This window comes from Equus caballus, chromosome 12 (assembly GCF_041296265.1).
Source record: "Equus caballus isolate H_3958 breed thoroughbred chromosome 12, TB-T2T, whole genome shotgun sequence".
NCBI classification, from domain to species: Eukaryota; Metazoa; Chordata; class Mammalia; order Perissodactyla; family Equidae; genus Equus; species Equus caballus.
This window is the reverse complement of record NC_091695.1, coordinates 3,273,906-3,287,448: the sequence shown is the minus strand read 5'-3', so window position 1 is coordinate 3,287,448 and position 13,543 is coordinate 3,273,906. Positions and strand designations below refer to the sequence as shown.

The 13,543-nt window shown below is 39.9% G+C and overlaps 1 protein-coding gene across 5 annotated transcripts in view; it reads right to left on the bottom strand.

Moving 5' to 3' along the window:
* The window catches only part of IFTAP (intraflagellar transport associated protein), a 62,072-nt gene that overhangs the window by 11,346 nt on the left and 37,183 nt on the right, over positions 1–13,543 (bottom strand). For all 5 annotated transcript variants that reach the window (XM_001487984.7, XM_005598040.4, XM_005598041.4 and 2 more), the window contains 3 exons: positions 10,861–11,018; positions 9,338–9,409; positions 7,945–8,011 (listed from right to left, as the gene is read on the bottom strand). In XM_001487984.7, the coding sequence (XP_001488034.3) occupies positions 7,945–8,011; positions 9,338–9,409; positions 10,861–11,018 (297 nt within the window). The remainder of the gene's footprint in view (positions 1–7,944; positions 8,012–9,337; positions 9,410–10,860; positions 11,019–13,543) is intronic.

Here is a 13,543-nt window from a genome sequence, read left to right as displayed (position 1 = left end):
TTGTTGTTTCTAAGACAACAAAAGGCCTTGTTTTCATCTTAACTAAATACCACCATCATGGCTAATGTGCATTGTAGAGTCAAGGCCACTCTCAACAATGAATCTTGATGTTGGATGGCAAGAGTGGTTGAAAACACTTCAATCTCTTCTTTCTCAACTACATGATAAGAATTCCCAATATTTATACATTATGTGTTCATGCCATTTGTCTTTCTGTATTTAGTCAATGATTAGCAAGTCAGAAGCTATAATCACCTAAATTTAATTCAACATTAAAAAGTAAGCAATCTACTTAACAGCTGATAATTTAGACAATAATAATATTTAATAAATAATATATAAATATGCCTGGCATATTTATAAAATTAGCCAATCTGTTTCTTTGTTACCATGTAGAGAAGGCCAAAATTTTCTGAAATTTTGAGTTCTCTAAGACCAAAAGGATATAGATAAGAAATACGTTAGTAATCCAGGCCTCTTCTGCACACAGCTTCCAGTTATGAGGGTCCATCTCAATGTTCTTGTTCTCACAATTTTTTGAAGAATCTAAAGAGCTTCTGTTTACGTGGTTTATATCTATCACTATTCACCACATTAGAAATTAAAACTGACAAACTTTCAGATATTTGTTGAATCATTAAAAATAATGCCATTATATACTAAAATAAATATTTTAATGCAAAATCTATCTTCCAAAAACAAATAGTAAGAAGAAAAGCACTGTTTTACATTTTTTGATCTTTTTAAATATCTGCCCTAAGAGAAGAAAGATGAATTCTACATTTGCTTCTGCATTCAATTTTTGAAATATGTATGTCAACTGAAGTAAATGAAGGAAATATAGTCTCTCACAGATATGTAGTTGGAAAAAAGGAGGAGTACTGTAATAGTCTTTTTATATAATTGTAGACATTCCTCTTTAATACCATACCAGACTTAACAAACTACAAAGTTTCTAAAAATAGTTTCAATGTGCAATCTGAAAACGCCTCAATGAGTTTTTCATTCTGTTACATTAAAATTCACTGGTCTATCTTACACGTTGAACGGATCTTTCTCCTATGCATGATTCTGTAACATCATCAATTGGTCATCTGGAAAATACTGGTTCACTGTTTTATGTAGATCTTCCAAATGTTGACATATTTCATTATACAGTATAAAAATCACATTAGTTAACATCACCAATTTTATCAGAAACACCTTTAAATATTGGGAAGCTGTCAAGCTCACACTACTAGATACAAGTTTTCCTAATTTTTACTTGACCCATTGCCAGCTTTATCACTGGCAAGGAATACTCTCAGCTGTTTGTCTTGAAGAGGCAGGCTCGCTCCATTCATTTCTGAGAACTATAATTTGTCTCAGTCAATCTCTCAAGTAAAAATATTGGTCCACGAAAGAAAGAAAAAAAACTAGTTCAGCACACCACTCAATCACACAAGTTTCTCCACGAGATAACTGTTATATTTCAGGATGCAGCAGAAGTGCTTTCTGCACACAGTCACCTCTTGATATCTGTCGGGGATTGGTTCCAGGAACCTCCGCAAAGACCAAAATCTAGGATGCTCAAGTTCTGGATATAAAATGGCATAGTATTTGCATACAACCTACCCACATCCTCCCGTCCACTTTAAATCATCGCTAGTTTACTTACAATATCTAATACAGTGTAAATGCCATGTCAGAAGTTGTTATACTGCATCGTTTAGGGAACAATGACAAGAAAAAGTCAGAACGTGCTCACTGCAGATGCAGCCATCCTAGGCCTTCTGATCTTTGTTTGTTTGAATCCGTGAATGCAGAACCCACAGATATGGAGGCAAGGACTGTACTTACTATGTCAGCACAACAACATTAAAAAAGGTGTACTCAAAGATTAAGATTTAATAAAATAAATAATTTTTACCACTTTATCAAGGGCATTTTCAATAGAAACTGGCATTTGTTTTAACTGCAATTTCCTAATAGTGAGGATTATAATGACTACTAGCATAGTTTGGTGCCATGACCTTGATTCACACTGAATTACACCACCTTTACTCCTCATTGCTTTTGTTACATCAATGCAAACATCAACACATTTGACCTTCAGACCTTGGGGTTTCCCAAGGAGTTCCTAGACCACATCCCTGGGGTCCACTGGTTTAGCTAGTGTCAGTCCAACCTTCCCACCAACACTAGAAAAGCTGGATAAAATACCAAAATCAACTACTTACAGGCATTGAACAGCTACTAGGGCAGCAAGAACTTGAGGGGCCAAGATCCCAGACAGAAGGAAAGCTCTGAGAAGTGAGTCCAAGAGTCTAAGCTGCTTTTCAACTCATGCCATCTACGGATTTACAAGCAGAGATTGAGAAGCAAAGAAAAAAGAGGCTAAGAGGCTGAGAAGCTTGGAAGAACTAGCAACAGGTTCACAGTGCTAAGAAGGTAAAAATTACAGTTCAGGGCCTCCAAGAGAGAGAGGCCGTGATTACCTCGAAGGGCTACACCCTAGAAGTAAGCAAGAACTAGAGCAGAGCAGCCCTCACAAACCCTCCAAACCCAGCCCTAAAGAGCTCCATCCCAGACTGGAGCAAGGTGATCTATGACCACTCTAACTGCTGGCAAAATGCTGAAGAAAAGCTTCTCTAGAAGAAGATAATGTCATCCAGAGCCTACATATTATTTTATACACAATGTTCAGCATTCAAACAAAAATTACCAGGTAGACAAAGACACCAGCTCAAAAGGGAAAATCAGTCATATGAATGGATCCACAGGAGATCTCAGGTATTGGAATTATAAGACATGAACTTTAAAATGTTCCAAAAAACACATTACAAAAATGGAAAATTTCAGCAGAGAATTGAAATCTGTAAAAATAGATACTCCAAATCTCTTTTAAATACTAAAATAACTGAAATATTAATGGCTTTAACAGAAGATTAGATATAATTCAAGAAAGGATTAGTGAACTAGAATATAGATAGTAGAAAATATGCTAACTGAAGCAAGAAAGGAAATATAAAAGAATGGAAAATGCAAAAAAAGAGTGTAAGAGATCCATGAGTGAGGTGAAAAGGGTCCAGGCACAGGCAATATTTGAAAAGACAACAGCTGAGACTCTCCCAACACTCATGAGAATCTCTACAAACCCCAACCAAAATAAAGCCCAGTCAAACACCAGCAAGGCACAGTCAGATCCCTGAAAACCAAGTCACAAATGCAGCCAACTGAGGGAAACACACTACACCTTCAAAGGAATGACAATCAGATTTCTGTCTGGTTTTCAACAATTAACACCAGAAAAGAATAGAATAACATCTTTAAAATATTGAAAGAAAATAACTATAAACCTAGAATTTTCAACCCAGCAAAAATAGGGGGCAATGAAATAATAACACAATACTTGATTAGTCTAAAACAGGCAAGAAATGAGAGAAAAAACAGGTAACTGGTAGGACAAGTAGAAAACAAAATAGTAAGATAATAGATTTAAAGCCAAATATCTCAGCAACTACATTAAATGTAAATGGACTAAATCCCCAATTGAAAGTCAAAATTTTAGGATATATATGTATGTGTAAACCATATGCTGCTTTCAAAAGACACATTAACTAAAACACACTTTGAAGAAAAAAACTGCAGAATAAATAAAAGTGGAGTGCAAAAGAGAAAGATTACTGCCCATCCAAGGAGAACGTGGGGAAGATCAGAGAGGAATCATTTCATGAGTGCGACTGACATCTGACAGTGATAATAAATGATATCCCCCATCTCTAAGCACAGAAATAAAAGAGAAATATATACAGGAGTCAGAAAGATGCAGATCAAACTGAGCTTTATAACTAATAAAACTGAATTTGAAAATGGAGCACGTCCTGCAGGCACAATTGACTTCTTATTTATCAAGCTTTCCTACCTCGGGCTCTCCCACCTGAGAGAAGCCCGCACAGCTGACAGGCATCCAGCCAGGTGTGGGCGAGCTGCTTCACCTGCCTCGGAGCCCTGAGAGAAGGGCCTCCGAGAGCAATGCCTCCAGACGTCTGCCTAGAGATGGCTCTCGGCCTCCACTTGCATCAGAATCACCTGGGAGCTGTAGAGACCGCCGATGCCCACGACACGCCCCAGACCACTGAAAAGGAATCTCCAAAGGCAGGATCCAAGGATCCGAGGTATTCTTTTTAAAGCCCCTCAAGTGACTCCGACGCCTTTCTAAGGTTGAAAGCCACTGCATAAGGCAGGCCTGGGCCCTGTCTAAAGTGTGTGTACTATAAGAAAAGTGGCACAGGCACAGAGAAGAGGACAGATCCCTTCCAAACAGCACAAAGCCCAAAGAAGAAACGAAGGGGCTGATCCTTATACACACAGTGTCTTTTCCCAGTGTCTCCAATTAAGGAAAGCCTTCCTTTTCCCTTGGGGAGAAACAGGTGGATTAACTGTTGAAAAGGCAGAATTATCTTCGCAAGGCTGTTCTCTTCTCAGGAGTGGAGTGGAAGTTTCCTCATGCAGTCATGAGGACTGGGCAGCAGGTCTGCCCTTGCAGTTGACATGGCTTTCAAGACGGACCTTAACAGATGGATAAGTTTGAACATACAAAAATTGGAGGAATGGGAATAGAGGAACATCTTGAAGCAAGCATTTTTGCCTCTCAATGTTTTTAGTGATCTTCCAAGCAATGAAAGAATGATTTTTAACAGTCTTAAGTGCAAAATAAATGAAATGCCTAAATGATAAGTTAGCTGAAATAGGACCTTTACACATGCTGTTCCTCATGCTGTTCCTATACTCTCCTAGCCACCCCTCACTCTCACTCCACTCCCCTCGCCTAGTTAATGGTTACCCATCCTTGAGATCTCAGGGACTCAGAGAACTTTCTCTGATCCCACAGACAAATTTAAGTTTCCCTGCCATAGGGTCTCATGAGATCAGAACAATTTGTGATCACATATTTGTGATTATCTGCTTAATGTCTAATTATTCCAATAAACTATGAATTCCATGAGAATAGGAACTGAATCTGTTTCATTTTTCATTATATGCCAGGCTCCAGTCACAGCTGTTGAAGAAGAAGCCTAGGTCATTCATAGTTTGCATAAACCTGTGTCAAGTGGACAATAAGAAAAGAATTTTTTTAAAAAAAGAGGTGACTGCTGTCTTCCTTAGCATTGGGAGCACTGGAGAGCTGGAAAATGGAAGTCAGATGAGGCTGCCCATCTTCAAACAGGAATCACTTGCCCATTGTCATCCAACTCAATCACCCACCACATAAACACACCCTCTGGGCAAGAGACTTGTCTAAGACAGTATAATTGTGAGAACTAGACCTCAAAAAAGCCTCGTCAGCCAGTGGCACTCGGCCAGAGAACAGGCTGGGCGAAGCGAAGAGGAACAATAAAGATGACCAGACAATCGCCCTACTCCCATGGCCTCGGCAGAATAATACCTATTCTGAATGACGATCTTCTGGATAGCAGTCTGGGGTGTGACAGCAATAACCAGCAGGTTAACCACATTCTCTCAAACTCAAAGGAGGAGAAGTGGTTAACTTGATGTCAGATAAACACAGGGCACCAAACTTTGTGGCCAGTGTCACCCTCTGACACCTGCTCAGTGCCGCTGCGCTGAGGCAGCCCCCCTGAAAGACTGTCTCCACCGGGCTGCCAAAGTGACAAGCCAAATCCTGGGAAAGAATCACGCTCCTGCCTCTCGGAGACTATTCATGCACGCAAATAAGGTGAACCAATAAAGTCGGTGGTAGAAAAACAATATGAAACTCACTTCCTTGTCGCCCCAGGCAAATCTGCTGCTTAAACAACAACGGAATCTAATCAGGAAACCGCTCGGCTGCCAAAATTATACAAGCAACTTGCCTATTTAAAATGTCACATTTCCCATCTGATATAAATATTTGCCTTCTGCTCACATTCCTAAAGTGTAACACAAATTAGGCTCAAACTAAAATTCACCTTGGCACAAACTATTTAATTTCTTTTTCCTTTCAAATGACCCAGATTGTGCATTCTGAAAACTGCGGAGCCCTGGCGGTCTTCTGGGTAATTGGACTAGATCACTGAAGCCCAGTTGCTTCTCAGCCAAGCTTGTCATGTTATTTGAGGGTTATTTGTGGGAACGTCCTGACTGGCTCATTCCGGTCCACTGAGACGTGGCTCAGCCTCAGTAACCTTCTAGACGCAAATTCAAGACCGCCTGTTATCTGATTTCTGGAAAAACCATACTACTGAGATGTTTTCATGCCATCTTTTAAACTGAAGAAATACGTCTGGTAATAAAAGAACATGACTTGAAAAAACATTTAAAGAAAATGTGAGAATAACGGAAAAGGTAAAAAAGTTAATTCAAAAGATTGATATAACCGAAATCCAATTCATTGGCTATGCCAGTTGATGTCAGTATACAGACCCCCTCGTTATGGCAGAAAGCAAGAAATTTAAACCATTGCAAAAATGCCCAATCCATACACTTTTGTGCCTGCCTACAAAATTCATTTTATATTGCAAATATACGACACGCAGACTAGAACCATGTCTCCAAGTGTCACAGAGACGACCTGTGTCAGAACGCCCGGGGCAGCGGGTAAAGACACGGATCACTAGGCGCCACAAGACCTTCTGAATTAGACTCTTTCTGGGGAACAGGACCAGGAACCTGCATTTTTAACAAGCCCCCTCTCCCTGAATCACCCAAAACAGTGCACCTGCTCACCAAACTCGGCTTCCTCATAAACCCCTACCTGTCCCTCCTAACCCAACGGGAGCCCCTGGGCTGCTCTTACATAGCAACTCACAGCTGCCGAGGACGCTACTGTAAAGAGAACCCCTCCCTGGAAATGTGATTCCTTTAGATCTCTGATCTCATCTGAACCAAGCAAGTACCGAAAAATCTGCAAAGTCTACCGGGCAATGGAGTGCTTGAAAAATCATCCTCTCAGTGGAGTTGTGTGATGCTCCGAAGAGGAATAAAAATGTTAATTGCTTCCAAGTACCAAAGCCTCTCAAATTCAGTCAACTGGAGAAGCCAGAGCAGGGGCTTATACGGCAATTCACAGAGAGTCGCCGTCCCCGGAACTCTACACCCAGGGATCTAACTCCTGTCTGATTATAAATAAGCCTCCCTCCCCCAACCACAAGGCCCAGACTCCACTTTATGACCACGTGAAGGCTGTAACCCACACGAACGCCAGCCACCAAACCCCCATGGAAACGGCCCCTGCCCCCAGTCAACACTGACTGTGAGATATCCTTGCATATTAAATCAGGAACCAGAGTTTTCAAAATAACCCTAATTTTGAACATATTTCAAAGGGCCTTTGAACAACAAAGGACACCTATGCTTGCACAGAAATGTCACCCAGGAAAGGAGAAGGCCTCACCTGTATAAACAGCAGTGGACTAGCCTTAAGCGCCCCCCCCAGCCCACTCCTTGTGGGAAAATTGCCCAGAAGAATCATTTATAACATCTTTAGTATTAAATGTTTGGTTCACATAGTTGATAAACATTTATTAAAGTAAAAATTTGGATCTTATTTTCTTTTTGTTTATTTTATGATCAATTCTGCTATTTTTCTGATTTTTATAATCAATTGATATTTCTGTATCACTCAAAAGTCATCTCAATATACAATATGGTGTTTCTAAGAAATAAAGATTTTACTTACATGGCTCTACTTGAGACAATTATCCAAAAATCAATCACCTGGCAAACTGTGGCGACGGGGAGCACCTTTACTTCATTTAAGACCAAAGACCTTACAATCTTCAACAGGCTTTGACCTTTCAGCTGAAATCTTCGTTATGAAAGAAGAAACTGCATGACTCTAGTTTTCCTTATCTCAGGGAAGGTGGTGGCAGGGATTGCCAAAAAAAGGAAAAGCTGTCTAAAGTCTTATTTGTAGTTTCTACAAAGAGGTCAAGCAGTACAGAAAGGAAACAGCAAGCATACCTGTGGGCATCTGGGGCCTAATCTCTTCATCCGTGTCCAAATCTTCCAAATCTAGGAAATTGTCTACCTAGAAAAGGATTAACATCATTTTTATGCATTTTAGACCTAAAGAAAAAACTTCAAGAATCAATGAATCCACTTGCACAACATTTAAGTGAGCAACTGAATCCACTTTTCTCATTAACTTTGAGTCCCAGGTCAAGGTCTTTGTGCTCACCGTGCTCTCCCAGGGACGTCTGAAAGACCCAATAAATTTGGAAGTTGGCCTGGATTTTGTAGCCACCATAGTAAGATCTCTACACTGAAAAAACAGTCTGGGCAGCTTTTGAAAAGGGACTTTGTTGCAGATTCGATCCCAGAATCCTATCACCACCAAGACAGTGCAGAACAGTGTCTCTTTCCCTGTTTTTGTTTTAGTTTTGCTTTTCAACCAAATGATGGTGGTGGGCATGGCTACTGTCATAACAGCGAGCTTTTCACTCTGAAGAGTCAGAGAGGAAACTAAAGAAAGCCAGAGAGAAAGGTTCGTTCAAAACAAAACCATCCTGCCCCAGGTAAATCACAAAAGAGGTGAGTGGGGCAAAAAGTCAAGTGTTCTCTCTCAAGCAAATAAAACTGAAAATGACTTCAAAGGTAAAATCCAGAGCAAATGGCCTCTACAAACACAATAGCAGCATTTCAATGAAAAACTGTTCCACGTGGCATCCTGCTTTCCACGGACAATGAGACATTTTAGATTAACAAAATGGTAACATTTCACACCCGAACTAATTTATCTCAGGTGAATATCAAAGAGGGTAAACAAGAAAATGATTTCACCACCAGTGGGAAGGAGTCCTAGCAGAGTAAGTCAAGGTATAATGTTGAAGTGCCTTTTATGCTCATGACCTAAAACATGTACACAAGAAGTATCATAAAATTACAAATTTAGATCCCATAATTGGAATTCACAACATAGCCTGGGTCTTTCTTCCCCCAGCTCCACTTGCCAGGCCATGGCTCTTACACAGGAATTAAAAATGGTAGCTTCCATCGCTTTTAAGTATATAACTGCCCTTATTTCTTGGCATCCAAGTGACAGCAAAAATTTATCTTCCATATGATGGTTTCGGTACTAGAACCTGAGGCTCTGTAACACTGTCATTTCTCTCAATGGTGCATGTTCAGGAGGAGTGGAGTCAGGTTTCTCTATGGAAGCACCCCTTCCATTGGTTAAGCTTTGAGGAAAAAAGATCCAGAACCCAAGCAACCAAGGACAGTTTCAGATACTCGAACACCAATTTAAAAAAAAGTACAAGGACAAAATCTGCTGGCTTCTCCAACCGTGTGTGAGAGACAGCAAATGAGTCCTGTGGGCTTCTTTGCCGCGGAAGAAAATTGCGTCATGCCTTACCTTCACCTTTCCTGCCCGACTCAGATCACCTTGAAAGGAACTGCCAACTTTTTGGCCTTCATCCATCACTATCTGAAAAAAACAGTGAGGACATATTGACAGGAAATGAAGCAACCGACAAAAAAGGAGCTCATCTTATAGCCCTTCAAGTGATAAAACTCCCCTTGCAGTTTGCGTTAATTAGCTATGCATGAAGGACCGGATTCACTAAGTCATAGCAGTGGTCAAGGAATAGGTTTCAGGAGGTCTGACTTCTACTTCTGTCCTCTAGACTCAGCAACGGTGTAACCCAGAGTAAATTACTTGACCTCAGTTTTCTCAAGTGTAAAATAGGAACACTCCCCACCTCATTACCCATCTCCCATCCCATCCCGATGAACCTCTGGAGGACACATCAGAGAATGCTAACACACATTTTCACGTTACCAAGAAACAATACCATCGAACAATTCTTTGCCTCTCACATGCTGGTTAATGACTCAATAGAAAATATAATTCCAGTTACCGGAGGGGAAGGGAGAGAGAGGGTGAAAGGGGTAAAAGGACACATGTGCATGGTGATGGATGGCAATTAGACTTTGGTGGTGAACATGATGTAGTGTACACAGAAATTGAAATAGAATGATGCACACCTGCAATTTATATAATGTTATACACCGTTACCTTAATAAAAAATTAATTTTAAAAATCCACATTAAAAAAAGAAAATATAAGTCCAATTGCCAATAATTACCAATAAAAGTGAATCCTCTAGGGAAAAAGAAAAGTTCTTGTCCCATAATCATCTCACTGGAAGCAAGTACTGGAATTAAAGAATTGTGGGCCTCTGCTGCATATAAACAAATTTCTAACACAGAGATTTTTGTTCCCTTCTATAAAACCATAATCTCATATACAATTCTGTCCACAATATCACAGGGAAGACAGGATGCAGTGGAAAGTAGAAACTCAAATGGCTTAAAAAGAAGAAGAGCTTCCACTAGGATTCCTTGATACTTAAAAACCATAGTCAAGGTGAACCTGAATACACTCTATTAGGTCTTGAAGATTAGGAAAAGAGTGTCCAACATTTATGAATCAAATCTTGGAAAAACGAAGACAACAGACTCTACTTTAAGTCTAAAAGAGATGAATCCAGGAGAGGGAAAATAAACTCCCATTTCACACAGAATTATAAAAAAGAACTTTTTCGGTATCAAATAGAGGACAAGCTCAAATAGAGGACAAGCTCAAATACATAAATAATTTCAAGAAGAGTCTATAGATGGCAGATCCTTAAGAAGTTTTTTAACAAAAATTAGGGATAACCACGTTACCATGATAAACGCTGTCTGTTAAAATCATAAAATATGATGATGATTTTCCATAAAGTATCCCAATGGCACTCCTTCTAGAATTAGGAGTCTGAGTTACTGATGCAGTAACTGTCCAATGTTGCTCGTGTTCTTACGGTCTCTTTTTTTTAATTCATGAAGAATGCTTTTCTTTCTCGGACTGTCTCTACAAATGTACCATGGTATTACCTGTTCCTCTTCTGAACATTGTGGTAAGGTACGAAGAAAGATGGCTTTATTTCTAAGATGGTGATCATTTGGTTCATTTTCATGAGGAAATTTTATTGAAGTAAGTATGTTTTCTGAAGAATCAGTTCCAAATGCTTCTCTTTTGGTCACATTATCCTCTGAAATGGCAAGTTACATAACATTAGAAAACATCCACCACCCATTCTACTTTATTTTGTGTTTATTGAGAATCTTTCTTCCAAACAAAAAAATTACTTTTCAAAGAAATCTAAAAATTGAATGCTTGAGTCATTAAACACTCAACTTTACAAAGTTATTTCTAAAAATGCATGAAAGATAACACTATTTCATTCACTATTCAACAAATACTTATTTAAGCGCTTACTATGTACCCAGTACTTTTCTCAGCCAGTTAAAAGGTCAATAAAAGTACAGTACTTGCAAGACTCTTAGATATTACCTATCTCATGTTTTTCTAAATTTGAGAGAGTTTTTTCCTTATAGGAAAGCAATGTATGGATGATTTTAGAAAATTTTTAAGAGAGAAAAATTAAAATAAGAAAATCACTCATAATCCTACAAGACAGAGAAGCTGCGACAAAATTTTTTCAGTAGCTATTTTTCTCATCTTTTACCTATGCATCCATATACTTCTAAGAATCAAATGGAATTATACTGTATGTACTGTATTATAACTCAACTTGACACCAATATTTCTTTCCATATTATTGAATATTCTTCTCTCTAATGGTTATAGAGGATTTCGTTGTATAAATGTAAATGTCGCTTATTTAACCAATCCCTTATTCTCAGCTATTTAAAACTATAAACAATGAATACCTTTGTACTAAATCTGTACACATTCATGATTATCTCCTTAAGAAAAGTAAAGAGTCTAAGAGTAATCCTAAATTAAGAGACTGAGAAAACTGTGACGTCATGATGCCACTTACAGAAATGTGGGGGATAAATTCAGATGAGAGGTAATGAGTTAAGCTTTGGCCAGGTGCATCTGAGGTGCCAGGGAAACTGAGGGAAATGTCCCAGGGCCAGCGGCAAATCAAGGCTAATGTGTAGAGAGTATCACAGCTGCAGGTAAATATCTGGTAGTCAATTACACTGGGGGAATGGTTTAAGCCATAAAATTACTACTATTAGTAGCATTATTAGTAGTAATATTAAAATTAATAATAAAGGTTAACATTTATTGAGTGTCAGACACTCTTTAATGAGCACCTCATAAATCTCATGTAAGCCTCACAACCACCCTAGGGGTAGGTACTGTTAGTAGCCCTATTTAACAGATGAGGAAACCAAGGCTCACAGAGAAATTAAGTAATTTGTTCAAGGTTACACAGCTGGTAAGTAGCAGAGTAGGGATTTGAACCCAGACCTCCTGACTAAGAACCCATGCACCTAAGCACTGTGCCATGCCACTTAGAGTAACAAAGCAAATGAAGGGAAAGGGTCCCTAGAGAATAGAAGAATGAAACGGAAAAAAGAAAAAAAAAATCCCAGGAAGGAGACAAAGGAAAAAAGTTTACAACAGTACAAGAAGAACCAAGGACGCAGGGTACATTCGAAAACTCGATTTGCTTGCTGCCAATGACAACAGCAAATACAGGCATCTACGTCAGTGAGCAAGAGTGATAAAGAAGTTCAAAAGAGGCCAAGTTGCAGAAATCAAAGTATTGCCAGGTTGGAGAACCCTGTTCCACCCCCTTAGGATATTCCACCATGAACGGGTTCCTGAGACACGGGGACTGTTTATCTGTGAGCTCCTTAGGCGGTGTTTAAGGGGTCACGAGACAGCCTCACCCAGCAAAGTGGCCATGCTTGTTTTTCTTGAGCTGTTGGTTGCATGGCATCAAAATCGATGAAATTCTTGTTGTTCTAAGGATCACAGCCGGTGCAAGCCCAGCTGGAATCCTTTGTTTGCTTCTGAATACCCCACCATTGGCGGAATGAAGACTTGCAGGGATATCCATAGACATTAACATTAGCACAGAAGCACTGTTGGGGAGCAGAGGTAAGGTAACCTACTCTATAACACACTATTAACTCAATAAGCCAGAGGAGGAAAACACAAATACTGACTGCCTCACTTTCTCTTTAAAAGGGCTATGTTAGTAGTAACACAAGCTCAGGCCAGCTCTCTCTGCTGCCTCCTGCACCAGTACCCGTAACTCCTAACTAGCTACTACCGGGAGAGGTGACTTGCCTCGGGCTTCAACAAATCTCTAGGAACTCTAATGTGCAGTCACTAGCCTGGCCGCTAGGGTGTAGGGGCTGGGGGCCGAGCAAGGTGACATGACGGGCTGTCGCTAAGAATACTGCTGGAGTAGCCAGACCATCAGATAAGTGAGGAAGAAATGGTCTTAGGACGTATCCTCCCCAACTTCTTCCTCTTACAGCCACAGAGATGTCCGAAATCAGTCCTAGGGCAAGGACAGCAGCGGTGGCAGGGTAGAGCAAGATAGGCATGGAAATGCTTGGAAACAGGAGGAGTTTTCTGAGGAATGAAAGGGTTCCTCAAACTTCATCAAAGTTAGAGGCAAGAAGACTTCCTGTGGCTCCCTGCGAGTCCTCAGCGCACTGTTCTAATAAGAGGTGGGCTGGAAGAATTCATTCTCCCTGCCTAGCCTCTAGGTCTGCAGAACCTAGGCCCAGTACTGCCTAAGAC